Source organism: Mus pahari, chromosome 9, assembly GCF_900095145.1.
Source record: "Mus pahari chromosome 9, PAHARI_EIJ_v1.1, whole genome shotgun sequence".
In the NCBI taxonomy this organism is placed as follows: Eukaryota; Metazoa; Chordata; class Mammalia; order Rodentia; family Muridae; genus Mus; species Mus pahari.
This window is the reverse complement of record NC_034598.1, coordinates 61,286,880-61,314,271: the sequence shown is the minus strand read 5'-3', so window position 1 is coordinate 61,314,271 and position 27,392 is coordinate 61,286,880. Positions and strand designations below refer to the sequence as shown.

At 43.6% G+C, this 27,392-nt stretch overlaps 1 protein-coding gene across 2 annotated transcripts in view; it reads right to left on the bottom strand.

Annotated features, from left to right (window-relative positions):
- The window catches only part of Tph2 (tryptophan hydroxylase 2), a 107,469-nt gene that overhangs the window by 58,623 nt on the left and 21,454 nt on the right, over window positions 1-27,392 (bottom strand). For both annotated transcript variants that reach the window (XM_021205325.1, XM_021205324.2), the window contains 2 exons: window positions 13,386-13,582; window positions 8,303-8,438 (listed from right to left, as the gene is read on the bottom strand). In XM_021205325.1, the coding sequence (XP_021060984.1) occupies window positions 8,303-8,438; window positions 13,386-13,582 (333 nt within the window). The remainder of the gene's footprint in view (window positions 1-8,302; window positions 8,439-13,385; window positions 13,583-27,392) is intronic.

The following is a 27,392-nucleotide window of genomic DNA, read 5'->3' as shown; positions in this document are numbered from 1 at the left end:
AGTTAATGGTTTGATAAGATCAGACTTTTCATATACATATACATATACATATACATATACATATACATAAACATATACATATACATATACATATATATATATATATATATATATATATATATATATATAGAGAGAGAGAGAGAGAGAGAGAGAGAGAGAGACTAACAAAAGTTAAATAAATGGATGTTTCTGGCTTTTATGTTAAGAAGACAAGAATCTACAGGTGTTATCTGAAGGGAAGAGGCTCACAGTCATTGGCAGAAGTTAGACTTCATACTCTCTTGCAATGTTTCTTAAGCCATGTTAATGTTACCCTCTGGTACATGACTTAGGTTTCTGCAAATGCATTGGGTGTCCAATAAAAATATTCTTGACAGCTAATGGGCAGTGCCTACCAATTCTCTTAAATGTCTTAAAATGCACAGGACATTTCCCTGTACACAACAGCAGCAGCAACCACAAAGTGCCAAGAAAGTCTGCCCCCCCACCCAAAAAAAAAGATGGAATGGCCATAGGTACAACATGGCAAAGCCCAGGAAGCCTTAAGGAGGACTTGAAAAACTCTGCGTCAGTATACACACTGTACTATGCTCATGTGTCCCCGTGACCTGGCACTCTGAACCCTTCTCTCCCATTCCACTGTGTGAGAGGAATAATCTTACTAAAATAATTTTTAATTGACCAATTGATACTTTGAAAAGGAAATCATTTGTTGGTGTTGATACTTTCTTAATCACAGCATTATTTGGGATCATGGCTGATCAAAGTGTACAACTAGCCTACACTAAGGAACAGAATCATAGCCTGAGGCACTGCTCTCGAAATAAAAATGCAAGCATCCTTACACTCCTGGTATATTAGTGGCCTACAACCCAAGCATAAACAAATGGAAAGGTATCTACCCCAACCAGAAGACCAGGAATCACTGACTCAATACACTTGTCTACAGTGCTAGAGGCTAGAAAGGTTTCTCCCAAGGCAGCAAGCCAATAAATCATCACTTTTTAAATTCAAATCTTTCTGTCTGCCCAAGTTCAAAGAACCCAGAGTCTTTAAAATACAAAACCTGGGACTGGGTATATAGCTCAATTGGTTGGTTGCTTGACTGGCATGCATGAGGCATTGGGTTTGATCCCTAACATCGCATAAATTGAGCACCATAATGCATGTCTGTAATTCCAGCCTTTGACAGGTGAGGGCAGAAGTATCAGAAGTTCAAGGTCACTCTGAGCTACATGGTGAGTTCAGAGCCAGTAATCTACATACATGAGACCCTGTCTCAAATAAATAAATAAATAAATAAACAAACTCAGCATTTGAGGGGAGGGACAGAAGGATTGGGAGTCCAAGGCCATCTTTGGCTCCATAAGAAGTTCAAAACAAGACTGGGTTATATGAAAAACAGTCTCAGAAAGAGAGGGGGGAGGGAGGAAGGGAGGGAGGGACGAGCGAGGAAGGAAGGAAGGAAAGAAGGAAGGAAGGAAGGAAGGAAGGAAGGAAGGAAGGAAGGAAGGAAGGAAGGAAGGAAGAAGTTGAGGGGTCAATATCTGTGCTACCATCCATATAACCACAGAGATTAGGCACCTAGTAAAGAACTGGAGGGAAGTGGAGGTTCTCCCAAGGAAGTGGAAATAGAATATATTGTTACAGAGAGACTAAAGTGGGAGGATTAAATGAGGAAGGGGTAGAAGAGAGGGACAAGCAAGTGAATATGGAAAGTAACAACTAACACTAAGGGCCATTTGAAAGCCCACTGAAAACCTGTTACTGAAGAAGCTTCCCAAAATAGCTGAATATATGGTAGAAATCTAGAGTCGCCAAATAATAGGGGAGAAAGTGCTCCAACTGGACATCTTACACCACCAAGGGAAGCCCCCAGAATCAGGAATGGGTTCTAACTAGTTGTTGGCCATTGGAAACTCCTCAACATCTCAGCCTATTGCCAAAGCCATTGGTTACTCTCTACAAACTGATGTTGAGACCCTATCATTGAAGACCACACTGATATGTCTCAACTCATACTACTGCCAAGGTTATTGGGTGCTCCCCATACACTGATGTGAAGGCCCTGTTACTGAAGACAACATTTCTATATCTCATTAACCACAAAGAAGTCAAGCCAGTGTCTAACTAGAGGCTTCACTCTAATTGATCATTAATGATACTGGAATGTACCCTGCATGCTAGCAGAGGAGGAATAGAATTGTCAACCCAGCTACAAACTCTGTGACCTACAATGGTTCCTTTCCTGGGAGATATGTTGTTACAATAGTAGCACAAGTGTTGTAGGTGTAACCAGCCACTCTTGGATTTAATTTAAGGCTCACTCCATAAGATGGAACCATGTCTGACACTGCCAGTATAACCAAGAACCTGGAACTGGATAGGCCATGGGCCTAGGGGGAAATCTGTTATTACTATTCTGGTAAAGAAACTTAGAGGAGTGGAGAGATGGCTCAGCGGTTAAGAGCACTGGCTGCTTGCTCTTCCAGAGGTCCTGAGTTCAATTCCCAGCCACCACATGGTGACTCACAACTATCTGTAATGGGATCTGACGCCCTCTTCTGGTGTGTCTGAAGACAGCTAAAGTGTACTCATATACATATATAATAAATAAATCTTTTTTAGAAAAAGAAAAAAAGAAAGAAACATAGCAATAAAATGACTCATAATGACATTCTGCTATACCCATAAATCAGTGCCTTGCTTGACCATCGGCAGAAAGGAATCTTCTTGCAATGGATGGGAAGTAACAGAGATCCACAACTAGACAATGTGATGTAGTGAGAGATACTGGACTATTCAGTCTTAAGTGAGATGTCTTCACCAAACTCTTCCCTCGGGGGTAAGGGAGCTAATCAGAAGAGGAGTCAGAAAGATGTAAGAGCCAGGGGAGACAGATGTTGCCAAGAAAAGAGTGTTCTCCAGACATACTAGGATTGATCAGCATATAAGTTCCTAGAGTCTGTGACAGCATTCATCAGCCCTTCACAAGTTCAAGCCAGACAGGTTCTCAGGGATGAGAGCGAGAAACGGACATGGCATGACCCTCCCAACCAAGAAGTTATTTACAACCAGTACCCACTAGCAAAGGAAGTTCAGTCTTCTCCAGTGGAGTCTTGCTGGCTGTACTTGGGGGTAGGATCAATGCCCAAGAGTAGATGGCCAACATAAAACGAATTCAATGATAAACCTTGTGTCTCATACAGCTTTGCTTGGACATTTATTTTTGTCTCATTGGTTTATTGCTTGTTTATTTTGGATTCTGATTTTGTGTGTTTATAGAGTTGTGTGCCTGCTCTCTGTGGTGTGTGTGTGTGTGTGTGTGTGTGTGTGTGTGTGTGTGTGTGTGTGTGTGTGTGTGTGTGTGTGTTTCTGGTTTTTTTTTTAATGTTTGATTGTCATTTATTATTTTTTTAAGGGAAAAGAAAAAGGAAGGGCATGGGATTGGGTGAGCGGGGAGCTTCTGGGAGGAGCTGAGAGAAAGTGTGATCAGAATATATCGCCTGAAAGCATTCCTTTTGATAAAATAAGATAAAAATAGAAGCTAAGGAAAAGGCAGAGGAGGGGTGGAGTGGTTCAGCATTCAGTGCACTCATTGCTCTTGCAGAAGGCAGCGTCAGATTCTCTGTACCCACATGGATGCTCACAGTCATAACTCCAGCTCCAAGGGATCCGATGCCCTCTTCTGGCCTCTGTGGGCGCCAGGCACACAAGAAGTAGAGACAAAACGCCCATCTCCTTGAAATAAAATCATATCTTTAAATTAATAAAGTAAACATATATCTAAACAGGAAAGCATATAGACAAACCAAAAATGTGTTTTATGTGTGTGTCTATTTGTGTGTGTGTTGAAAGTTGTGATGCAAAATGTACTTTACCTAGACTGCAAGAGAAAATAGTCCTTTTTTTTCAGGTAATGTCTCTTAGTTGCCGTCATTCCCATTTCTACCTGGGTCTTCACAGCTCACCTTTGTCTCATTAATGTGGCCTCCAGCACCACAGTTCAACAATTGGGGCTGTAATTTAGAGGCTGAGAACAGGCACCAAACGCAGTGACTGAGTTGAACCTCACAGATTGGAGAATCTGCCCTCTTGATGGTTTTCAATTGAGAAAATGGGATTTCATTATAAAGACAATGCCAGCGAAAATGGCTGGGCAGGAAAGGGCACTTCCAGCACAGTGTTTTATGGGTTCGAACCGTGTGGCTAAGAAGAGAGCGGATTTTGTGACCTCCAAGAATTAAGAGAAGCTCTACAAAAATGTATTCTGCATAGCATATTTCTGGAAGGCTATAATAGAAACCAGTATCAGGAGTGGCCTCTGGAGAGGGATGAATGAAGTTCAAGAGGGAGAAAAGAAATTCACTGTTTGAGCAAACCCTTTGATTTCCTAGCCCTGTATGTGTATCAGTTTTTTATGAGATAATAATTTTTAAACAAATAAATATTATTAAAACTAAAGCTGAGGAGATAGCATAATCCCTAAAGCCTTGCCACACAAGCATTAGGATCCTAAGGTAGATGACACCTAACTTGGAATGACACTCAAGATCACCCTTTGAATGTATACACCTACACATACTTACAAACATGCATATATACATAGACTACACAATCAAAAACGGAGCTGATTAAAAACAACAACAGATTTGTGAATCTCCAATTTCCATACTGTGACTCAGTCTCCTCCTGTATGTGTGTCCACAGGAGTCATGTGATACTCCTGTAATTTAAAAGGAAAGTTCTCCAAAAGTCAGGAAAGACAGAAGTGAAATCTTCTGGGCATGCCAGAAGAGCTACACACATGAGCTCACAGCAACTGTGGTTATGTGCACAAAGGCGAGACAGTCAGCATCCTCACACTGAGGGAGAAGGAGTTCATGAATCATCTTCCCTTACGGGTCGGGGAGACACTGTTGTCTTTAAGGGTGTATCATTCACGCTCTGGTGGACAACCACCTGATCTAGGAATATCTGGGCAGCACCAATTGGACTTAATAGGTTATAAAGACAGAGAAGAAACAAAGTTAGAGTGGTAGAGGGGTGGGAATGGATTTGGGGGAAAATATGGGGGCAAATCAGGGAATATGATCAAAGTACATTGAATGAAATCCTCAAATCATAAAATATTCAAGTTCTCAATTCTTTATAATACGATCTTCAAATTCACCCCTGAACTACAGAACTAAGGTCTTCTTCATGGGGAAACCCCAATCTTGAGCACCCCAAAGACAGCGTATTTCAACCTAAATCCTCTTCCCCATTTCCTCTCTTCCCCAAGATTGGTCTTCTTCTGATATTCTTAATAATCACAAGAAACAACAACTCATTTCCTTTCTCAATAAAAGCTTTACCATCGGGCTAGCGATATGGCGCAGTAGGTAAGAGCACTGACTGCTCTTCCAAAGGTCCTGAGTTCAAATCCCAGCAACCACATGGTGGCTCACAACCATCCCTAATGAGATCTGACGCCCTCTTCTGGTATGTCTGGAGACAACGACCGTGTACTTACGTGTAATAATAAGTAAATCTTTGGGCCGGAGCAGGCAGGACCGACCGCCGGAGTGAGCAGAGGTCCTAAGGTTCAAGTCCAACAACCACATGAAGGCTCACAACCATCTGTACAGCTACAGTGTACTCACATACATAAAATAAATAAGCAAATCTTTAAGAAAAATAAAAAAATAAAAAAGCTTTACCATTATCTCAAGAGGTCCTCCCTCCCCTTTTCTTTGACTCCAGTCACAAAATACTTTTAAACCCGTTCCTATAGGAGACCAAATAGACACTCTATTGTACTATTGCCCACACTTTTTTCCATCCCGACACATGATATGGAGCATATGAGCAGCCTAGCTACCTTTTCTTCTTTATTATTTTCCACACTTCTGCAGTCCCTGGTCGTCTTTCTCAAACACGAATACACGAGCATGCTTCAGGACCCTGGATAGTTCCCCAGTGCCTACTGAAAACCGAAGTCTGTCCTGCATTGACAAAGGACCACAGTGTGTTCTGATGATTCCGCCTCCGCATAAGCTGTGCCTAGCCACTCTGGTCTACGAAGCCTGCCTCCTGATGCCTTCTGCATGCTCCACGACTTTGTGTTTGCTGTTCCCTTTGCATGGAAAGTCTTCTTTTCCCTTTCCAAGAGACCTTGTCCAAAAAACAAGCTCTTTGCTCACCATCCTGACTTCTATTCTGGTTGTTTCTTCTTTGAATGATTCTATCCTGAGGGATCCTCTAATGTTTTGCACATACCCAAGCAATAACCCTAAACAAATTCTTTTCTGATTATTCGTGCTTCTATCTCCCCTGCCAGAATGTCAACTGCATTGAAAAAAAAAAAAAAAACTACTATATTTTATTCATCTTTAAATCGGCTGTACCTCCCTGCTAATACTGCACATAAATATTGCTGAATGAATTGGCTGAAAGTGCCTTGGTAAAAATGTAACACATTATCCCCAAATTTTATAGACTTCTGTGGCTAAAATCTCATTTCTTGGCCCTCTTTTTGTGCATACCTATTGGCACGCTATCACCAGTCTCAGGAGGGCCAGTTATTCAAAGAGAGCTAACAAAGTGCCTGCTATTTGTAAACAGGGCCATTTGTAAACCCTCTGGGCTAGACTTAGAGATTGCCTTTCTAACTCTGACAATGCTCCTTTGAGCACTCCACTATAAGAAGCATTTCTTTTCCAAATGTCTGGAGTCCTATAAGTAACCTTTGTTTACCCTGAAACACTTTCAGAGAAGCTGAACAGAGCTTTAAAAAAAAAATGTAGTGACCCTACAGGGACCTACCTGGCCAGCGGATCGTGCCAGCCTAGGAGGGGGCTGGGGGCTGCAGAAGCTTAGTTCTAATCCCTGCCCACCTTCAGGGCTATCAGCCACTTAACTGCTTGGACCTCGAGGGCTCTCTGCTCCCCAGTGAAGACCGTGGCAGCCCATTAATCATGTGCTTATTCAAGTAAAACAGTATCGTAAGCAAAGTGATAACTGGAGAGCCCTGAAGAACAGTGGGCAAGGAATTAGCCTAAGACTGGGGCACTCGTCTGCACGGAGCCCAGAGAGACAAACAACCCTGGCAGCCCCCAGCCTCAGGATCCTTCCTTCTCTGCTCTCTCTGGCCCTGAAATGTTTACCTTCCGATCTCTGCTCGAATGTCATCTTCCAGTGAGGGGCATTGAGGACCAACAGCGAAATGTACAGCAAGCGACTCTCTGTATCGCCCTCCTGCTCCGTCTGCCTTCGCAGTACCTACCAGCACTCATTGCTGCTGCTGTCTGTTTGCACACTAACCGTTGCTCCCTAGCCAGCCAGCCAGGGGCAGTGGGGCCCTGTCTCATTCCCAAACTATCCAAGCACATAGGTGCATCCCAATAAATACTACGTTTTTAAGAATGGCAAGGAGAATACAGGGCATCTGGCACTTGTAGACTGTAGAATCCCATATGTGGTAGAGCTGCTTAACACATAGGGATTCGGAGTCTCTGCCCCCCACCCCCAATGTCCACCCATGATGTCATTACAGGAAACAACCTCGTTGCTTCTCCGAGTGCTTTTAGCTCTCGCATTGGCAAGGAGGTGGCACGTGCCTTTAATCCCAGCACTCAGGAGGTAGAGGCAGGTGAATTTCTGAGTTTGAGGCCAGCCTGGTCTACAAAGTGAGTTCCAGGACAGCCAGGGCTATACATACAAAGAAACCCTGTCTCGAAAAACCAAGAGAGAGAGAGAGAGAGAGAGAGAGAGAGAGAGAGAGAGAGAGAGAGAGAATGGATATATGGGCCACAAGATGAGTCTCGAGGAAAGCTGACAGATGAAGAAGAATCATGCACATCGTTGCTATCTGGAAATTATGAATGATGGAAGAACATTCAAGGAGCTAAGACTGCAGAAGGTGCATAATGGAATTTGGAGAATAAAAAGAAAAAAAACAAAAGAGGAACTTATACTGTGATGTCTAACTGTAAACCTCAACCTCCTGGTCCCAAGGGGAGCCTCCCGATGAGGGGCACATGTGTCCCGACCCTGTGCTAAAGTTTCCCTTCCTTTTCTCATCAGCAGTGGAGGCAGACTCAGGCAGAACGTTGAGTGTTTGCAGTGTAGTAAGAGAGACAGCCCAAGCTACACTATCAGGGGCCCGAGGCGCCAGCTGAAGATGTTGATGATCCAGCCTGCTCACCCTTCTCCACACAAGTGCTGTGGTTCAGTGCTAAAAGATGAAATCAAGTCAAGTCCACCAATCAAGTCAAGAGCAGTGACCTTCACGCTGCTGAGCTCTGACTGCAATACTCACGGTTCTGGGGTGTAGAGGGGGTCGGAGCCATGCCTCACGTACTGAGTGCAGTGGAATACTCTATAGGCCAGGCCCGCCAGGAAGTCTCGTGGGCTCAGGTAGCCAGCCACTGGTCTCACTGTGAAGCCAGATCGCTCTAAAGAGACAAGAGCAAGCACCGACTAAATTCAAACCTCAGGACCTGAGGACCCACACATGGATTGTTAACATAAGGATTTTCATTTATTTTTTTTTTCTTAATAACCTTTTAAGGACTAGAGGCTCGTTTACCATCTCTGACACTTTGCCGTGCATGCGTTTACCCTTTGGGAAAAGTCTTTGGCGATGACAGTTATTAAATAATACATTCATAGATGATGGATTTTTTCAGGTCTCAATTATTTGTGAGGATGTTCCAGAAGCAGAGCCATCCAGGTTCTAAACCTCCTGACAAATGAGTGACATCTGTTAACAGACATCATGTTTCTGAACTCTGGTGACTAAAATATGCTCACGAAAGACGGTTTCCAGGGGAACGAGATGTTCATTAAAAAAGGAAGGGTAAAAATATTTTTAGGCACTTAGACTCAGGAGCCAAATTAGAATAAGAAATCTCAAATACGTAGGAGAAGATTATAACCTAGAGTGAAGGTTACTACGTGCTCCCGATTTTCCCCCTGAGGCTCCACCCTGCCTGCCAGTGTTGAGCAGTGCACAGCTTAGGTAACCCCTCCACTAGGGTGGTAGAATCAATCCTTTTCTTTGTGGTGTGGGGTGGCGTGGGGTGGGGTGGGGTGGGGTGGGGTGTGTGTGTGTGTGTGTGTGTGTGTGTGTGTGTGTGTGTGTGTGTAAGTCCCTCCTAATGTCACTCAATATCGTTGTTCTTTGTGCCATTGCGTAGATCATTATGTTGTAAAGACAGGCTAAAGCACCCACCACGTATTATATCACTTTATGATAGAAAGAAGGAAAGTAAGAATATGATAAAAACCAAAAGTTACCATCAGCTAAATGCGTCTACAGCTCATCAGTAGTCTCAGTTTCATAAAAGTAAGGTGTTTTGTTAAAATATTGTATTTTGAAGTGGCTATTTTATATGGACTGTCCTGGGCTTGGGAGTATGGTTGTTTTTTTAGTAAAAATGTATGTGATTAAATGTAAAACATGCTTTTTTTTATTCTTTCTTTTTTCCTGTTTTATTCATTCTTCTCTTGTATATCACATCCTGACTGCACATCCATTTCCCTTCAGAAAAGAGCAGGCCTCCCGGGGATATCAACCAAACGTGGCAAATCCAGCTACAATAAGACTAGGCACCTCCCTCATATCCAGGCTGGACAAGACAACCCAGTAAGAGGACAAAGGTCCCAAAAGCGGGCTAAAGAATCAGAGATATCCACCACTCGCACTGTTAGGAGTCCCACGAGAGCACCAGCCTATTCAGCTATAACATGTATGCAGAGGACCGAATGCAGATCTCCCTGATTGTCAGCTCAGCGCCCGCCCGGTTAGTTGATCTGTAGCCTGCTTTCTTGTGGTGTCCTTGACCCCTCTGGTCCCTACAATCCATCCTCTCCCTCTCCTGAAGGATTCCCCGAGCTCCACCTAGTGGTAAAACGTATTTATAGACATAACACACAGTCAAATGATTGCTAAAGTCAACCTAATATGCCCGTGTCTGCATAGATCCATGTGTGTGGTAAGAGTACCATAAAAATCTGCTCCTAGCAAATTACCATTATATAGCACAGTGTATCCAGCCATCATCATCGAGCTATAAGCTAGATGTCTAGATGTACACATTGTGCATAACTGCATCTTTGTACCCTTTGACAAGCGTTTGCCACGCCCTCCACTCTCCCGCCACTGGTCCCTTGTCTGGTTCGGTAGAGTCCATGGTTTTACATTCCATGCACCTGTTCTTTGTCTTTATGGCTTTGGCTTATCTCTCTTAGCCTAGAGTCTGGGGCAGGGCCTATCCCTGATGCAAGCACTGAACAAGCCCCTGTTCTGAATTTTTCACCTTATTAGCAGAATACCTCAAGATGGCTAGAAACAGCAACTAAGTTTACAGAACAAATCCACCCTGGGATTTCATGTAAATTAGAAAGATATAAAATTTCAACATTGAGAACTTTAACTTTGTATATATTATTGGTTTAGAAGTTTCTGTGTTATATAAACGAGGTGGTTTTTTTTTTTTTTTTTAAATGAGTCAATTGAAAGAAACCAAAACCCACAAGTTTGAACTTGCCTTGTTTCTGCTGTGGGTCAGTGAGTGACTCAAACGGAATTCTACACTGACTCATATGAAAATAGCAACCTGGGAGATAGATATGGCAACAACAACAACAACAACAACAAAAAAAACTGTGAGATAATATACTTATGACTAAGGCTGAGAAATAAGCAAGCAAAACATGAATCCTAGGTATGAGAAACGGATCCCATTATAAACATCCAGATTCTTGCATCTCTGTGGGAAGCAGGAATGTGAGCAGCAGGGATTCTGGGAGAACAGAATCTAACTAAACCACAGCAGAACGCACTACAGAACTAGGAACTAGGTGCAAACGAAGAGCTGCTGATCAGGGCTTTCTGTCTCTCCTCATCGTTAACAAACCCAGGTTGGTGGACCATGTTCACCCTCAAGCTCCTTCTCCACGATCGGGGCTAGCCGTGGCTCTCGGTGGCCCAGCCATCAGGCTGTCGTGCATCCTGAGGCACATATGATACAGAATGAAAGCAGAGGGTGGGGTCGTGATAACTATCCTAACCAGGAATCACACACTGAGCAGTTCACACATGCCCAAATTCAGCTCCCGGTCTGTGTCTGCGTGTCCTAGTGTTTAGTAGGCAGGGAGATATTAGTAAACTTGGAAGACACCTCCCTCTCAGTCAACAACCTATAAACCAAGAGCTGGAACAGGAATTTTTTTAAGATTTATTTATTTTATATGTATGAGTACACTGTAGCAGTCTTCAGACACACCAGAAGAGGGCGTCAGATCCCATTCCAGATGGTTATGAACCACCATGTGCTTGTTGGGAATTGAACTCGGGACCTCTGAAAGATCAGTTGGTGTAGCAGGAGACATTTTGATAAAGAACAAAGACAGACACCATTGTTCCCTCCTGTAAGAGTCTATCTCAGCAGGTCTGTCAATCACACGGACAGGACAAAGTCCCACACGAAAAACTGTTCTAAAGAATTTGGAAATAATATAAAACCTACCTAAAACATGGATTGAAACATCGGTCCCTTTGGTCATTATCCATTCTCACCCCTTGAGGGTGTACTTTGCTTTAAGTGTGATAAATTCTGTTTGCTACACTATTCTCTATGCGTCTCATTATACGAGTCCCTTTGGTGGATAACACATTCGCCAGCGCAAAGAGAGAAGTCTAAACTGAGATCTTGTTGCTAGCAGGAGAATAGTTTTTTGTACTCATGTACACAAGAAAATGACTATGGAAGTGCCCATGTGATTCCCTTAAAAATCTTAGACCACAAAATATTTACCAACCTAGCCCTACCCTTAACAGCCACTAAGAGTTTCTAAGCCAATCTGTAAAGGAAAAGGGAACATTTTAGGTAATGTTTCAGAAAAGGATGCTTGTGTGGAAGCAACGGGCAGGAGAGGAAAAGGAAAAAGCTTAGGAATCGAGGTGACAAAATGGTAGGAATTTTTGTGTGGGGAGAAAATGTAGAATAAAAAAAGAGAGGGGCTAGGGGCTGGAGAGATGGCTCAGTGGTTAAGAGCACCAATTGTTCTTCCAGAGGTCCTGAGTTCAAATCAGCAACTACATGGTGGCTCACAACCATCCGTAATGAGATCTGACGCCCTCTTCTGGTGTGTCTGAAGACAGCTGCAGTGTACTTACATATAATAAATAAATAAATCTTTAAAAAAGAAAAAGTACTTTAAGGGGGGGGGGCTAGATAGGTAGGGTGTCCCAAAGTTCAACGTGGCAGCCTGGGAGAGTCCAGGTAGAAGCAAAGCTGACAAGCTACATCCCCGTAACAGCCCTCTAAAGATACCCACACCCTAATCACCTTGAGTCTGTAAGTGTTGTCTGACTTGTACAAACAACGTTTAGAGATGTGATCTAACAATGGCTCGTGAGATGAGGACGTTATCCTGGATTATCCAACTGGGGGTTAAAACGGTCTTTGTAAGAAGGAAGCAGGAGAGAGAGCTAGACAAGACATGCTGACGATGGAAATAAGAGGCCGGTGAGGTGGCTCAATGGTTAAGAGCACCGACTGCTCTTCCAGAGGTCCTGAGTTTCAATTCCCAGCAACCACATGGTGGCTCAAAACCATCTGCAGTGGGGTCTGATGCCCTCTTCTGGTGTTTCTGAAGAGTGCGATGGTGTACTCATATACATAAAATAAATAAATAAATCTTTATTTCTTAGAGAGAGAAAGGGGGGGCTAGCATGGTAAAGGCGAAGCCCTGGGATAAGCAGTGCGGGTGAACCACAACAGCTAAAAGGGGCAAAGGAGACAGCTACAGTGTACTTACATATAATAAATAGATAAACAAACAAACAAACAAATAAATAAAAGAAAGGAAGAAAGGAAAGGGAGGGAGGAAGGAAGGAAGGAAGGAAGGAAGGAAGGAAGGAAGGAAGGAAGGAAGGAAGGNAGGAAAGGGAGGGAGGAAGGAAGGAAGGAAGGAAGGAAGGAAGGAAGGAAGGAAGGAAGGAAGGAAGGAAGGAAGGAAGGGGCAAAGGAACTGAAGCCCCCAAAAAGGGATACGGCCCCTTCAACACCTTGATCCTAGACGTCTGATCTCCAGCGTTAGGTGTGAGTATAGATTGTGTTGAGAAGATGCTCCAAGCTGATCTTTTTCCCAGGTGTCCCTTGGGGCCTGCTCTCTAACTGCAAGCCCCAAAGAAAGGCCTCAGGGCCAAATCCATTTCTCCAGCCAGGTACCCATTCTGCTGGCCCCTGGGATTTTGGGTTAATCGTTGGGTCAGTGCTCCCTGTCTTAAGTCACCACTCTTCTCTTTCGGAGGGGGGCTACTGGTGTGCCCTGTGTCCTTGAAAAGCAGATGTGGCTGGGGAACAAGGAAAGGCAAGCCTGCTCGGTCTTACCTTTCAGAAACATAGAGACGTCTTCCAGTTGTGGCACGTTGTCTTCCCTGTAGCCACAGTACTTGGTCAGCAGGGGGAGGTTTTTCAGGTACTCCCGGCAAGCATGAGTCGGGTAGAGTTTGGAGAGCTCCCGGAACACCACACCCCAAGTTTTCGTTTCTTCTTCTGTGTATTCTACCCTGGGAATGGGCTGGCCACTAGGCAGACAGGAGAGAAAACAGTGAATCTAGGCCACTAGGTTAAACAGTTTGACATTAATGAATGAGAAGTCACACACACACACACACACACACACACACTGGATAAAATAAGTGTCTGAAAGGATTCCAGTAAGTACCGAAACAAGTGCCACTCTGCAATACCGTGTGTATTTTTGCATCCTTGAAAGAGTTTTTAATGACGTTACGTTTTCACATACCCTATAGAAACATGACAAGACATACGTATGTCTTTGCGTATGTGTGACTGTCCTTGGGATGGGGGTATGTGGAGGTCTATGTCTATACACGTATGAAGTGGTGTGTCCACATACATGCAGAATCCAGAAGAGGACCTTCAGTATCCAACTCTAGCATGCTCCACCTTATCCCCTTGAGGCAGGATCTCCCAACGAATCTGGGACTCCCTTTTTCAGCTAGGCTGGCAGATCGCCGTCCCCAGCAACCCTCCTCACCACACACACACACACACACACACACACACACACACACACACACGCTAACAATTGAAGTGACAAGCATATTGTCACATCCAGCTTTTCACAGAGGTGCTGGAGATCCGACCCAGGCCCTCACGTTTGCCCGGCGAGTGCTCTTACCCACTGAGCCATCTCCCCACTTCCAAGATGCATGTTCTTAAGCTGAGGTGGGTAACAAGTCAGAGTGCTCTGTTGGAATGGGGTGCTTTAAACACAAAAGTCTTAGGAGAGTCTTTTCTGCAACACCAATGAGTGAACGTCCTCTGCCGAAAATAAAACTGCTTCCTGAGTTTTCTTTGTCCCTTGCCCAGACTCACCCCAATTTCCAAGTGTAATTTTGTGATTATTTGTTCAGTGCCCAAAATGTCTGGCAAATACTAAACGTCTGTGCTGAATTTAAAAGAGTTTTTGCAAACGACAGAAATAAGAAACATTGCAGGTCATGCTGAGAGGCAGATGTGTGACGACACCCTCTTACTTGGAGACGAGTATTAACAAAGTTCCCCTGAGAGGGGCCAGATAGTAAGTAGCATAAGCTTTTGGGTCACGGGATCTCTGTCACAATTCTGCTACCGTAGTTCAAGCACAGCCATAGACAATGGATAAAGTGGATCTGGAAGCTGTTTGATCATTGACATCTTGGATCAGAGCAATCATGGACCACTCCCTGGAAGAGGCTCATCCTGAGCCGACATAAGACCTGGAGTTCCCTTATAGCAACAATGAGTGCTGATTTAACAGTAGACAGCAGCCACGAGCTCTTTAGCATGGCTCCCAATGTCACCCGAGACCTGTAAGAGAAGAGGGCCATTGCTGTCTGCTTCTGCACGCTCGAGTAAGGGACTTGAATCTGAATTTAGCATCTCTCTGGGATATCTAGTCTGAATGCAGGGATGTCTGTCATCCCAGTGTGTGGGAAGCTGAGGAAGAAGAAGGGACGTGTCCAGGATGGCCTGGGTACATAGAAACTTTCAGAACTGTGTGACTTATATAAGACCCTGTCAAAACAAACAAACAAACAAAGAAACAACATACGTACTTTGAGTTAGGTTTGAGACCTTCTTGTGTCATTACTTAACATTTAACCCAGCAAACCCACAATGCCTTCCCTGATCCCTAAACAGAAAATCTGTTCCTGCTGTTAGTAAACAGAGAGAGAGAGAGAGAGAGAGAGAGAGAGAGAGAGAGAGAGAGAGAGAGAGAGACTAGCAGTTCAAATGCAATCTACTACTGTAGTTGTTTATCACAGGCACCCACTCTCAGACAAGATAGCCCCTGCCACTTAGGTCATTGCCGCATCAGGACACCACCAAGGAGCTGAGATCATTCCGGAGAATCCCTGAGGTCATAACAAAGAAGAATTGGATGCTAAGAACAGGCTCCCAAACAGACCTCCCCACGGCCTCCCAACCCCAGCCCGCTACATCTGTCTAGGTTCCTGTCAAAATACATTGTTTAACATTCACATCCAAATGTAGTCCCTACTGCCCACGAATTGTTTATTATTATTTTTAATCAAAATATACGAGGAATGGGGGAACACACGTACCAAACAAAGAACTAGAAATTAACACTCGCTTTCTTTACTGAGAAGAGGACTTTTGCAGGCCTAATTAGAAGATTGGCCATGTTTAAATTTGGCTGTTGACAACGAATGAAAATTTACAACCTGGCAAGTCCTCATAGCCATGGTGAATTTAGAACCAAAGCCTAATTTGCAAAAACAAAAATAGAAAAGATGCAAGAAAGAAATGTATAAGTGGGCTGCCTGCAGATCCGGAAATTCAGCAAGATCGATGAGTCAGGCAGGCCAATAAACCTAATAAGATCTGTGCATGATCAGAAGGTGGAAAGGCAACGAGGCCGAAACAATAAATGAAATATTGAAAAGCCATTTGAAAAGAATCGTTAGGTCAAACTTTTCCCTTCAGTACCAATCTGCAGACGTGCAGCACTTCAAAGGCAAGCTGAATGTAGCCAACACTGTACAAAGGGAGAATAAGGACGAATTAGGCCAGGAAGAGCGAATTGCACAGGTCTGTTACTTGATGAATTTCCAGCAGCGCAATCTTGAGAATACGGATGGCTGCGGATATTCTCATCCATTTCTGCTCGCCTGCCCCGCTGGGGGGGCTCATTCACCTGCTCTCTGAAATGATGACTACTTAACGTACTGGTGGGACCCTGAGCCCAGGTGAGGTACCCCTAGTCTTGATAAGTGATTTCTCACATCACCTGGACCCGTACTCTGGATAATTCTTTAAACACTCTAAAACTTCATCAAAAAGGAAAGGCTCATTTAATCTATTTCATATCTATAGGGAAATATTCTAAGTACAGCAAACATAAGAAGCTTCCATTCTCTGTCTAGTCCCAAGAAGTACTTACTATGTACTTCAGTCTACATGCCAGACACTCTTTCCAGGTTGAGCACTTGTACATGAGTAAACCCATTCGATTCTCCATAAATAGATACTGTCCTTATCCACATTTTTCATATATAAGGAAAGGGAGACTCCCAGAGATTGTCTGAAATCTTGGACCAAGGCTTATTGTCTGACATAAAATGGTAGTCTTCCTCCATTTGCATATACCCATGAGAGTAAAACCACACTCCAGACATAATTAACTCATGCCATATACCAAGCTAAAGTAAGGTGTTTAGGTCCATATATATGTGTGTGTGTGTGTGTGTGTGTGTGTGTAAAAAATATGATCAATATCCATGTCTGCAAGACTAGCATACATGTCCTTGTAGGTCACAAAAGGCGTTTTCACAGAGGCCAGAGGTAGGACAGGGCTCCCCAACAAAGTAAAGATGCAGGTGGGGCACCAGGAATATAAAGCCATCAATATGGGTTTTTCAATGTTTCTTATTTATATCATTTTAATAGTGTATGGGTGTTCTGCATGCATGTATGTCTACATACCTCGCACACCAAGGAGGCCAGAAGAGGGCATCAGATACCCTGGACCTGAATTTGTGATATTTGTGAGCTATCATGTGGTTACTGGAGGGCAAGCCTCGAGTCCTCCAGAAGAGAGAGCAGTCAGTGATCTTAGTCCCTGAGCCATCTCTCCAGTGTTTCTTTGACCCCTTGAAACATGTGTGACATTTGGAAAAATAAAAATAGCTATGGGGGGAACTGGTGAGATGGCTCAGTGGGTAAGAGCACCCGACTGCTCTTCCGAAGGTCCTGAGTTCAAATCCCAGCAACCATATAGTGGCTCACAGCCATCCGTAACAAGATCTTATGCCCTCTTCTGGAGTGTCTGAAGACAGCTACAGTGTATTTACATATAATAAATAAATAAATCTTTAAAAAAAAATAGCCATGGGGAAAATCCAAACATGCTGTGTTTCTTCACATTTGTTGTGTGTTAGCAGACAGTTGTGGGTTCGGGTTTGCTTTGTTTAATAATTCTACCACAGAAGCATGCTGGAGGGGTGTCCTTTCGGGATATCATATATATCCATATATTCTTATACATTTATCACTGGGTCCATGTTTATTCATGTATTTTATGTATATGAGTACACTGTCTTACACACCAGAAGAGGGCATCAGATCCCGTTACAGATGTTGGTGAGCCACCACGTGGTTGCTGAGAATTGAACTTGGGACCTCTGGAAGAGCAGCCAAGTGCATGTTTTGATGAGGGCATAACAGACTCCTCTTGTCTCAGCATCCTAAAACTCTGCTTTGGACTGGGAATGATGTGACTTAATCAGTCTACATCCTAGGGAGAACAACCATTATCTGAAGTCAGGCATACCTTCCCAGTCCTCACCAACAACCAATTCCCCCATACCACCCTGTCCACCAGACCACAGACCTCACCAGCCAGCCTTAAACGGAATCAGAGATGCCTATGATTGTGAGGGGGTCAAAGTTGGCTGGAAAGAGCAGGGATTTTTTTTTTTCTCTTCCTTCTGTCAGAAGGTTAGGCTACTGCCTGTAACTTTTTCTAAGGACTGGAAACTCCTGTCAACTTTTACTAACTTTCCTGGATGGAGTTTGCCAAAGCAGTAACCCCAGGACCCCATGGCACTTCCACCAGAGGAGAACTGTCACCAGGTCATTTGGCAACCTGGGAATATGGTACACTACGCTAGAAAGGTAGAACCCCCTTTGATCAGTGTCCTCTGAAATGGAAGGTTAGCATGGATGAGTAGCCTAATGTCCCACGAAATGTAGAAATGTCCAGTCTGTTACTCATGGAAGGCAGCTAAGAAAGCCTTCTCTGTTAGGTCCTCTTCAGTTCTCTTCAGCTGTCTGTAGTCGGGAGACTCTACTGGGTGCTTTCACCTTTTGTTGAAGAGGCATCCCAGGGTCTCAAGCAAAGGTGTGTCTGATTCAGAGGAAAGAGCGAGGATGTGAATGAAGACAGTGCTAAGAGGGCAGAGCATGTTCCTGCATGCAAAGTGATGGAGAGAGAGAGACATCCCCCTCAGAACACAACTGAGAGCGTGGCACAGATGCCGGCACTCCCAACAGAGAGCGCCTTGTCAGAGAGAAGCTGTCTGAACCAGAGTATTGTCTAAGGCTCACCCTGGACCTTCTAACAATCACATGAAAAACAAAACGAAAACGTGTTCGCTTCCCCTCAACCGCCACCTGACAGACACTCTCACCAGAGGAACTTGAGTCAAAAGGAAAAGAGATATTTCGGGACCCTGGCTCAGAGATACCTCCAAACCAATAAAACCAGACACATATTTAATCCAAATAACTGTGGGGAAAAGAGGCTGCTCTTTGAGTCAAGTTTGAGATTAATCTTTTTTAAATGAACAGGACCAAGTCTTAAATACCCAAGTGAGACTTTCCTAATAATTGAAAATGACAGGATATTAGATGCTGCTAAGGAACTTGCTTCCCTGCAGGAAAGTGGGACTCAAAACACGATACAATTGAAAGCAATGGGTAGGAAAATAAAAGTATTTTGTGTTGCTATAAATCCCAACAATGCAATACTCCTCAGCCAGCTAATTACACATAAATATTTAATTGGATATCTAGGGAGTCTCCCCCACTTTTACAGAATTAGCTGGGATTGTGAAATTCTCAGCAACTACCAAATTATTATTCACGGCTTCCCTGTTCTCTGCAGAAAAGCAGACATGACTTTTGATAGCTCTTAGTCACTGTAGATTCTACACTTTTGCCCCAGAACAACAAGCTATGGCTTCTTAAACGAGGGGACAAGACAAGAAAGGAACTGATGGCCAGCATGGAGATTTAGGTTTGACAGACAGTAGGGAAAAGATAAAAACTCTGATAGATTACTCAGATGACAAACTTTCTTTGGAAATACTGAAATCTGTAAGAGGGGTCTTTCTTGTTGTGTGTGTAATCCCACAGTCGGACTGAAGAGATGGGGCAGTCAGCGTATTGAATGCCATGCAAACGAGGGGATCTGAGCCTAAAGCTCTAGCACCCAGGTAAAAGGCAGGCACAGCAGAGAGTATCTGAAACCCCAGGACTGAAGGAAGGGGAGAGAGAGGCAGGCATGTCTCTGATGCTCATTGGCCAGTTAATCTAGAAAATGAGACGTTCACTGGGAGAATGTGTCTCAAAAACTGAAGTAGAAAGTAATGAAGGCATCTGACACCAACCTCTGCCCTCCACATGCATTCATTCATATGTACATACACCCACACATGAAAAACATTCCCCCCACACACAAACACACACAACACACATGAAACACACTCACACAAGCACAGGCATGCACACATGCACACAAACACACACGCATGCACACAAAAACACATGTATTCCTGTTCACACACCCACACAAACACACATATGTGCACACCCAAAACACACAGAAACACACAGGTATACGCACAAAGCATACACACACATGTGTTCACACATACACACACACACTCGTGTATACACATGGAAAAAATGGGTGTCTAGGGCGAGCACTTCCCCAGCATGCACAAGGCCCCAGATTCAGTCTTAATCATAGAAAAAAATGGAGGGTAGGATGAAGGGAAGATAGGAGGAATAGAAAAGAAAAAAATCCCACTCTTCCTGGAAACTAGAAAGTATTTCTGGAAGTCCTACCTGTTTCCACCAAAAGAGAGACAGACAGACAGACAGACAGACAGACAGACAGACCACATGTGAGCAGATACAGACCAAGCACTCTGCACAAGTTCTGAGCTTGTTAGAGCAAAGTCGGTTACCAAATACGTTTTGACACAGGCATCTAGGGACTCACACCCCACAGAGACTTGCACTGTGTGGAATCTTTTTTACAGCCAGATCAATAAGTAACAAGGTCTTCATTTTACTTAACTGTCTGTCTGATCTTCTCCAGCACTACAAAAAGCAATGTATTTTTTTCTTACACTTCTTTTTACATTGGAGAACTACAATTTAATATTAAATTAATATTAAGACAATGTCTGTTTGTGGGCAGTAGTACTTCCAGGCCACCTCCTAGAGTCCTTGCTGCTAGAATTCCCAGTATAAGATGTCATTTCTCTGCCTGTATTTTCTTATAGGCACTCCAGTGTGGAGAATCTATTCAATAGTGCAAGACAAGGCAGGCCGCAATCACTGGTATTAACATGGAGAAGGCAAGACTGGACGGAACACGGCACAAATCGCCTTCTTTGTAAACAGTTGAGTTTTCTCAGAAGCAAGGGCCAAACAGAGCAGAAGGGAAATGGAGAATTGGTTCAAATGGGTGAATCTGATTTTAACAAAACAAGCAAACATAAAAGAACACATCTTTCTATTTCATTTGATTACACATCCCTTGGGGCATGAGGTGCCTCACTTATTCAAGAGCTGCTCATCTACCTGGAATAGACACCATCTCTTTTCTTCTCATCTTTTCTCTCCTTCCGAATCAGAGCGTGTCTCTCTTGATTGACACTCCTACCCGGGGTTACAGAAGGAAAATGGGAAGAGATGAAATGGAAAATACAGCTCGTTAGCAATTAGTCGGCCTCTATGGGGTCGGAGGGGCCTCTGGAGAAAGTTTACGGGAACTTCAAAGCTAGTGGTCTCCGTCTTTGTTCTCCTTGACTCTTGAGAGGTTTTTGCGAGGCTTGTCTGTAAACACAGCCTGATTGCTGCTTAGTCTCTCTCGGGAGCCATCTCTAATGTAGCCCTTTCCTCCCTATCCAAGAAAGCACATGACAACATACAACAATACGACTATCTCATTGTAAGAGCCTGCTTTTGATGGAGTATAATTTCTAGTTTGCCATTCATAACATTCACTTTTAATTGTTAGTAAGTGTTTATTCCACTTCTGGAACCGAGGTGATGCCAGTAATCAGAAATTTCAGTAGCTCCTGAACGTGCTTCCTGATAGCCAGAGATCAATCCTTACATGAAATTGATTCACCTGTAGATGACTTGGAATTACTGGACAATTAGCACATCATCAGTAATTTTAAAATAATCACAGTAATATATATATACATATATAATATATATATAATATATATATACATATATATATTCTAATACATCTGTCATTAAGGTATATGCTTCTTCAATGTCAAAATTGTTATTTGTTCATTTTTAATTTACTTTGGGGGGATTTTTTTATAGTTTTATTCATGAATATTGTATTCACATATTTCTGCCCCTTCTTCTCCCTCCAACTCCAACAATATATGTTTATAAACATAAACAAAACACGATGGTTCCATTGAGTGTATCTCATATATACAAGTATGTGCATGTGTGTGCACCTGTATGCACATAGGAGTGCAAGGGTGTGAGCATTGTGTGCACATGTGTGTGTACATGTGTGTGTGCATGTGTTTTAGGTTGTGCAATTGGGATTGATGATCTGTTCATTTGTATTTCTGACACCTAGAGTGGAAGCTGCTATATGCTGCTATTCAATAAACAATATTTGCTGAATGAGTAAATCCAGCAATCAGCTTAAAGCAAGCTGCAATTTCGATTGTTGAAAAAAATTACAGTTGTGCTTCAGGAAGTCAGGCAGATAAGTATCTGTCTTATGTCATTCTTGCCTTGTGTGTTTTAAGTCTAGGAAACTGCAACTGAGGGCTGGAGAGATGGCTCAGCGGTTAAGAGCACCGACTGCTCTTCCAGAGGTCCTGAGCTCAGTTCCCAGCAACCACATGGTGGCTCACCACCATCTGTAATGGGATCCCATGCCCTCTTCTGGGGTGTCTGAAGACAGCAATGATGTACTCAAATACATGGAAGGAAGGAAGGAAGGAAGGAAGGAAGGAAGGAAGGAAGGAAGGAAGNAAAGAAAAAAGAAAGGAAGGAAGGAAGGAAGGAAGGAAGGAAGGACGAAAGGAAGGAAGGAAGGAAGGAAGGAAGGAAGGAAGGAAGGAAGGGGAAGGAAGGAAGGAAGGAAGGAAGGAAGGAAGGAAGGAAGGAAGGAAGGAAGGAAGGAAGGAAACTGCAACTGAAGGTCTTGTGGTCTCTGAAAGCTCTCTGGTCACCTCCCTTCACCTGTTTGCACCTTCCCTTTTCATGCAGCCGTTTCCTTCTCCTGGATTTCTCCACACAGCGTCCCACCCCTATCTAGACACTGTCATTCAGACGTCTGGAGGAATAATCTCCACCAGGAAAGAAATAATCTCCACCAAAAGACATAAAAGTCTCACCATGACTAAATACAGAGATACCTCTCTGGCTAGGTAACCATGGTGAATGAACATACCAAAATAGTCTTGAGGACACAGGCACAAGGATCTGAAGATGTCTTCCACTGAAGGAAACTGGTAAGTTCTTACAGCAACTTACCCTCCAGCTGAGTTATGCCCGGATTCCGAAAGGTTCGAGCGGTCTGGCATAAATGGAGGGAGTGGAGGGGGGGCATAACCGCTAAGCAAAACCAGAGAGTACACACAAAGGCACAGTCGGTTTCAAACTGCCCCCTTAGGCCAGTCAGGTAAGGAGCATTTGTGATCACGTATTTTATTTGCTTCTGCAAATGGGTTTCGCGCACATGAATTTTCTTAAATGAGTCTATGGGCCCTAAGGAACTTTTATATGGGAGCAAACAAAATTGTTGGTTTTGTTTTGTTCCCGTTGTTAATACTGGTGCTTCCTTTACAAGAGACATAATGAAAATAAACCACTTCACCTACGGCGCCTGGGGAGAAGGAAGATTTAACTCCTGGAAAATGTTGTGTTTTATTTGTCCTGTGCCCTGCCCTATGGGACGGGGCTTCTTGCCATTTTCCAACCTTGTAGAAGGTCCCCTTCACATTACAGAGGAGAGATTTTCATGTGCACAATCCAGCCCGGCGTTAAATAGCAATTGCAACAGCTATCAGCTTGGCACCTGCCAATAATATGCTCATGCCCAACCTCCACATGGAAGTTACGCTCAAAGATCCCAACACAGAAAAGATCTAAATTCCCAAGTCACCAACAGCAAGCAATACCTCAGGCCACTGAATCAAAGATACCCAGAGCTAGCTGCCCTCCGAGTTCTAGATTCAGTGAGGTTTGTCTTTATGATCAGGCTAACAAAAAAAAATTAAATGTGGCCGACTTGTGGCCATGTCCTCTTAAGTAGTGAAGGAAGGAGAAGGGTTTAGTTGACATTTCAAAGCCTTAGCCAAGTTTATAATATCAATTATCCTTCATTTGGCTGAAACAGTAACAATAAATATGGCAGCTCGTCATGTAGAACTATGCTCATTTTACAGGAAACTGACTATTAGTATCCCCACTATGTGGCTGAGAAAACTGAGACCAATCAGTTCATATGTGGCAAAGCCAGCTCTTTAGATCCCATTCTCCTTCCCCCTCCCCCTCCTCTTCCCCCTCCCCTCCCCCTCTCCCCCCCATCCCTTCCCCTTCCCCCTCCCCCCAGGGTCTCATGCAGTCCAGGTCAGTGGACTTCTCTAGCTGAGGAGGAATTTCAACTTCCTATGACAAGATGCAGTGCTGGGGTTCTGTAAATGGTAAGTCAGCACCCTACCAACCGAGCTACATCACCAGCCCCAAGACTCACACCTCTCTCAGATTTACTATTTTATGTATGTATGTATGCATGTATGTATGTATGTATGTATGTATGCATGTATGTATGTATGCATGTATGTATGCATGTATGTATGCATGTATGTATGCATGTATGTATGCATGTATGTATGCATGCATGTATGCATGTATGTATGCATGCATGTATGCATGCATGTATGCATGCATGTATGTATGCATGTATGTATGTATGCATGCATGCATGCATGTATGTATGTATGCATGTATGTATTATGTATGCATGTATGTATGTATGTATGCATGTATGTGTGCATGTATGTATGCATGTATGTATATATGTATGTATGTATGCATGTATGCATGTATGCATGTATGCGTGTATGTATGCATGTATGTATGTATGTATGTATGCATGTATGTATGCATGTATGTATGCATGTATGTATGCATGTATGTATGTGTTCCTGAGTATATGTATATGTGCATGTATACAGGTAAGTGCAAGGACAGAAGAGGGTATCAGATCCCCTGGAACTGGAGTTGCAGGCAGTTGTAAGCTGCCCCATGTTGGTGTCAGGCCAAACCTGAAGACCTCTTTTAATCAGCAAACCTCAGCGCAGGGCGAATATCCACTATGTTCCCAGAATTGCGGCTTGGCTTTCTGTTTCCGCGATTGCAAAGCTGAAGATTGGACACAAAACAGTTTGAAAAGCACAGGAACCGTTGCCTAGAACCTAACAGACACTCAGGGTAGCTGACTCCCTCCCCCTCCAGGTATATCAAGTGAATGAAATTTCATAACTTCCCTGCAGGGTTGGCAATAGGTCTAGAGATAACAAAACAGCCTCATTCCATATAAATCCTTTCAACTCTCAGACATGACTGGTGGAAGTAATTTGAATCCTTCGTGTTCACAGAAATCATTTTAAAGTCAAAATATCCCTGCCTCTTTCCCTGTGAAACACATTAGAATCTGGTGCAGCCTCTGTCCCTGTCAGCGAGCAGTACAGGGCCACACTGAGTTAATGTTTCCCACAGCTGGGAGAGTCATGCTATAATCAGACAACAACCCACTGCGGCATTCACACACACCTAAAACCCCACCAAGCCTCCGCCCCAGAAAAATAGAAAAAGCAAAACCTTTTTCCAAATCAATCTCCTCTTTTGTCTTTCCTTGCAATTCTCCAGCCTCCTTCCTTTTTAGTCATTTAGCTAAACGTCAGGTAGAGAGAAATACTTGGCATGAGAATGATTCTCCCATAAAGCCTAGAGTCATTTAAATACTTGCAGGAGTCGTGCATTTGAAATAGATTGATCCGTCTGTAAAGGACAGACCGTTCCCCACTCTGTGCCTTGCAGAGTTTAAAAGTCCAGGTTGTTTGCTCACACGGCTCCTCTCGACCTGCGAAAGGTACCACTTAAGTCAAATGGAAGTCACGATGCAGTTTTAAAAGGGGGAAAAAAAAACAGAGAGGAGTAACCTGATGGTCAAAGACATTTAGATTCTTTGAAGGAAGCATTCTTGAGCCTCTAATGTGACCCTCTCTCAGAAATGAGTCTTGTCATCAGGGAAATGACCCCAGAACTACAAATATTTGGGTTGGTTCCACTTTTCAATTTACCGCTCCATTTCAGAGAAATTAAAGCATCAACAACTGGTGTTTATGCAGGAGGCAAAAGGACCCAAACAGACACATTTATCTCAGTTTCATTCAAAACCTGGGAAAGCAAATCAATGGAGGATAATGGGAAAAGATAAAATTAGCCCAGGCAGAGAAGGAGCACATATTTGCTCCTAAGGTGACGCTTCTCAAAAACAAAGGGGGGGGAGGTAAAAATTAAAACTTTCTCTCACATCGAAGGATAGCCCACTATTCATCAAGGTGACCAAAACTTACAGAGAGCATCATCGCTTAAAGATTAAAACTTGGGACCCCCAAAACAAGACGACCCGTGTTGAGAAAGCTTAACCGTCCCCTTCCTTTCTTCCCATCTCCTGTTCCTTGTTTCCAATTAAGGTTCGCTTATCTGAAAGAAGGTACAGTGGCACCCGTGACTCCAGCTGGTAATGTATTCCTTTAAGCTGCGGTCTGAAACCCAGCAGGGTCCGTTAATCATGCCTCTTCTCGAATGAAATGAGGAATACTAGGGTCAACTGGAATTTATGGAAAGGGTGGAGAGGGGGAACCACCTCCACTTATTTTTCCCTCAAGTTAGGATAACTTCAGATGCCTCTTAGGAAAGACTCGGCCTCAGTAATTCTCCAGTCAAACGCAAAGTTGAACTGTCAGAGCTACCTGGAAGGAGAAACCCCAGTTTGCACCGTCCCCGCCCCCTCTCCGCCTTCCCGAGGTAACTCTGCTCCAGGCCTAGAGACTAACCTTTCTTTGCCTCTGATCATCTTTCCTTTAAAAACTATTGACTGCCCCCTGCTGAATTATGTAGTGAATGAGAAGATTCCAAAGACCTGAGAAGGAAAAGGAAAAGCCGGCTTGGAAGTCCAGCCTGTGCGTCGTAGAACATCCCTCTGCGTTTCCGCACCCGGTTCACTCACACCTGCCTGCGTGTTCCTGAGCTTCATCTTGGCATCCCTTAGTATTTGGTGGTACAGGTAAGGATGAGGGAGAAGTGAAAGGTTCCTCTCTCCTTTGCTATGGATAGGAGGTTAGAATGAGAAACTTTCCCCTCTCTCCCCAAGGGAGCTTCCTGCCCTGTGCCCAGGCTCACCCAAATTCAATCCTTCTGCTTGGCTGGTGACTGCATTTTTCAAATAGGCTGGCTAGTCTGCGTTTGGCGTTATTTTGTTTTAAGGTTTCCGTTTTACAGAGTGCTTAGGTGCAGAGCAACTCACAAAGGGGTGCCACTTGATAAATCAAGAAAAATCATGAAATAAATAGGAGAGCAACTAGCGAAGGCATAAAAAAAAATAGTGACAAATCCCCGGTGGTTGTTTCTGAAGCCTCAGTCCAGCTGGGCTTATTTCTATCCGTTCCCTATTGGGTTGGGAGGGAGGGGCAAAACCTCACAATGTAAGATGCATGAGGAAAATCACTTCACGGGATCAGCTCATGGACTAGACCAGATAGATGTCCCCCGACTATCTGGAGGATGTCATCCTTAGTGAGGTAACCCAATCACAAAAGAAGTCACTAGATATGCACTCACTGATAAGTCCAGAAACTCAGAATGCCCAAGATACATTTTGCAAAACACAAGAAAACCAAGAAGGATGACCATCGTGTGGATACTTCATTCCTCCTTAGCATAGGGAACAAAATACCCATGAAAGGATATAGATACAGAGACAAAATTTAGAGCTAAGATGAAAGGATGGAC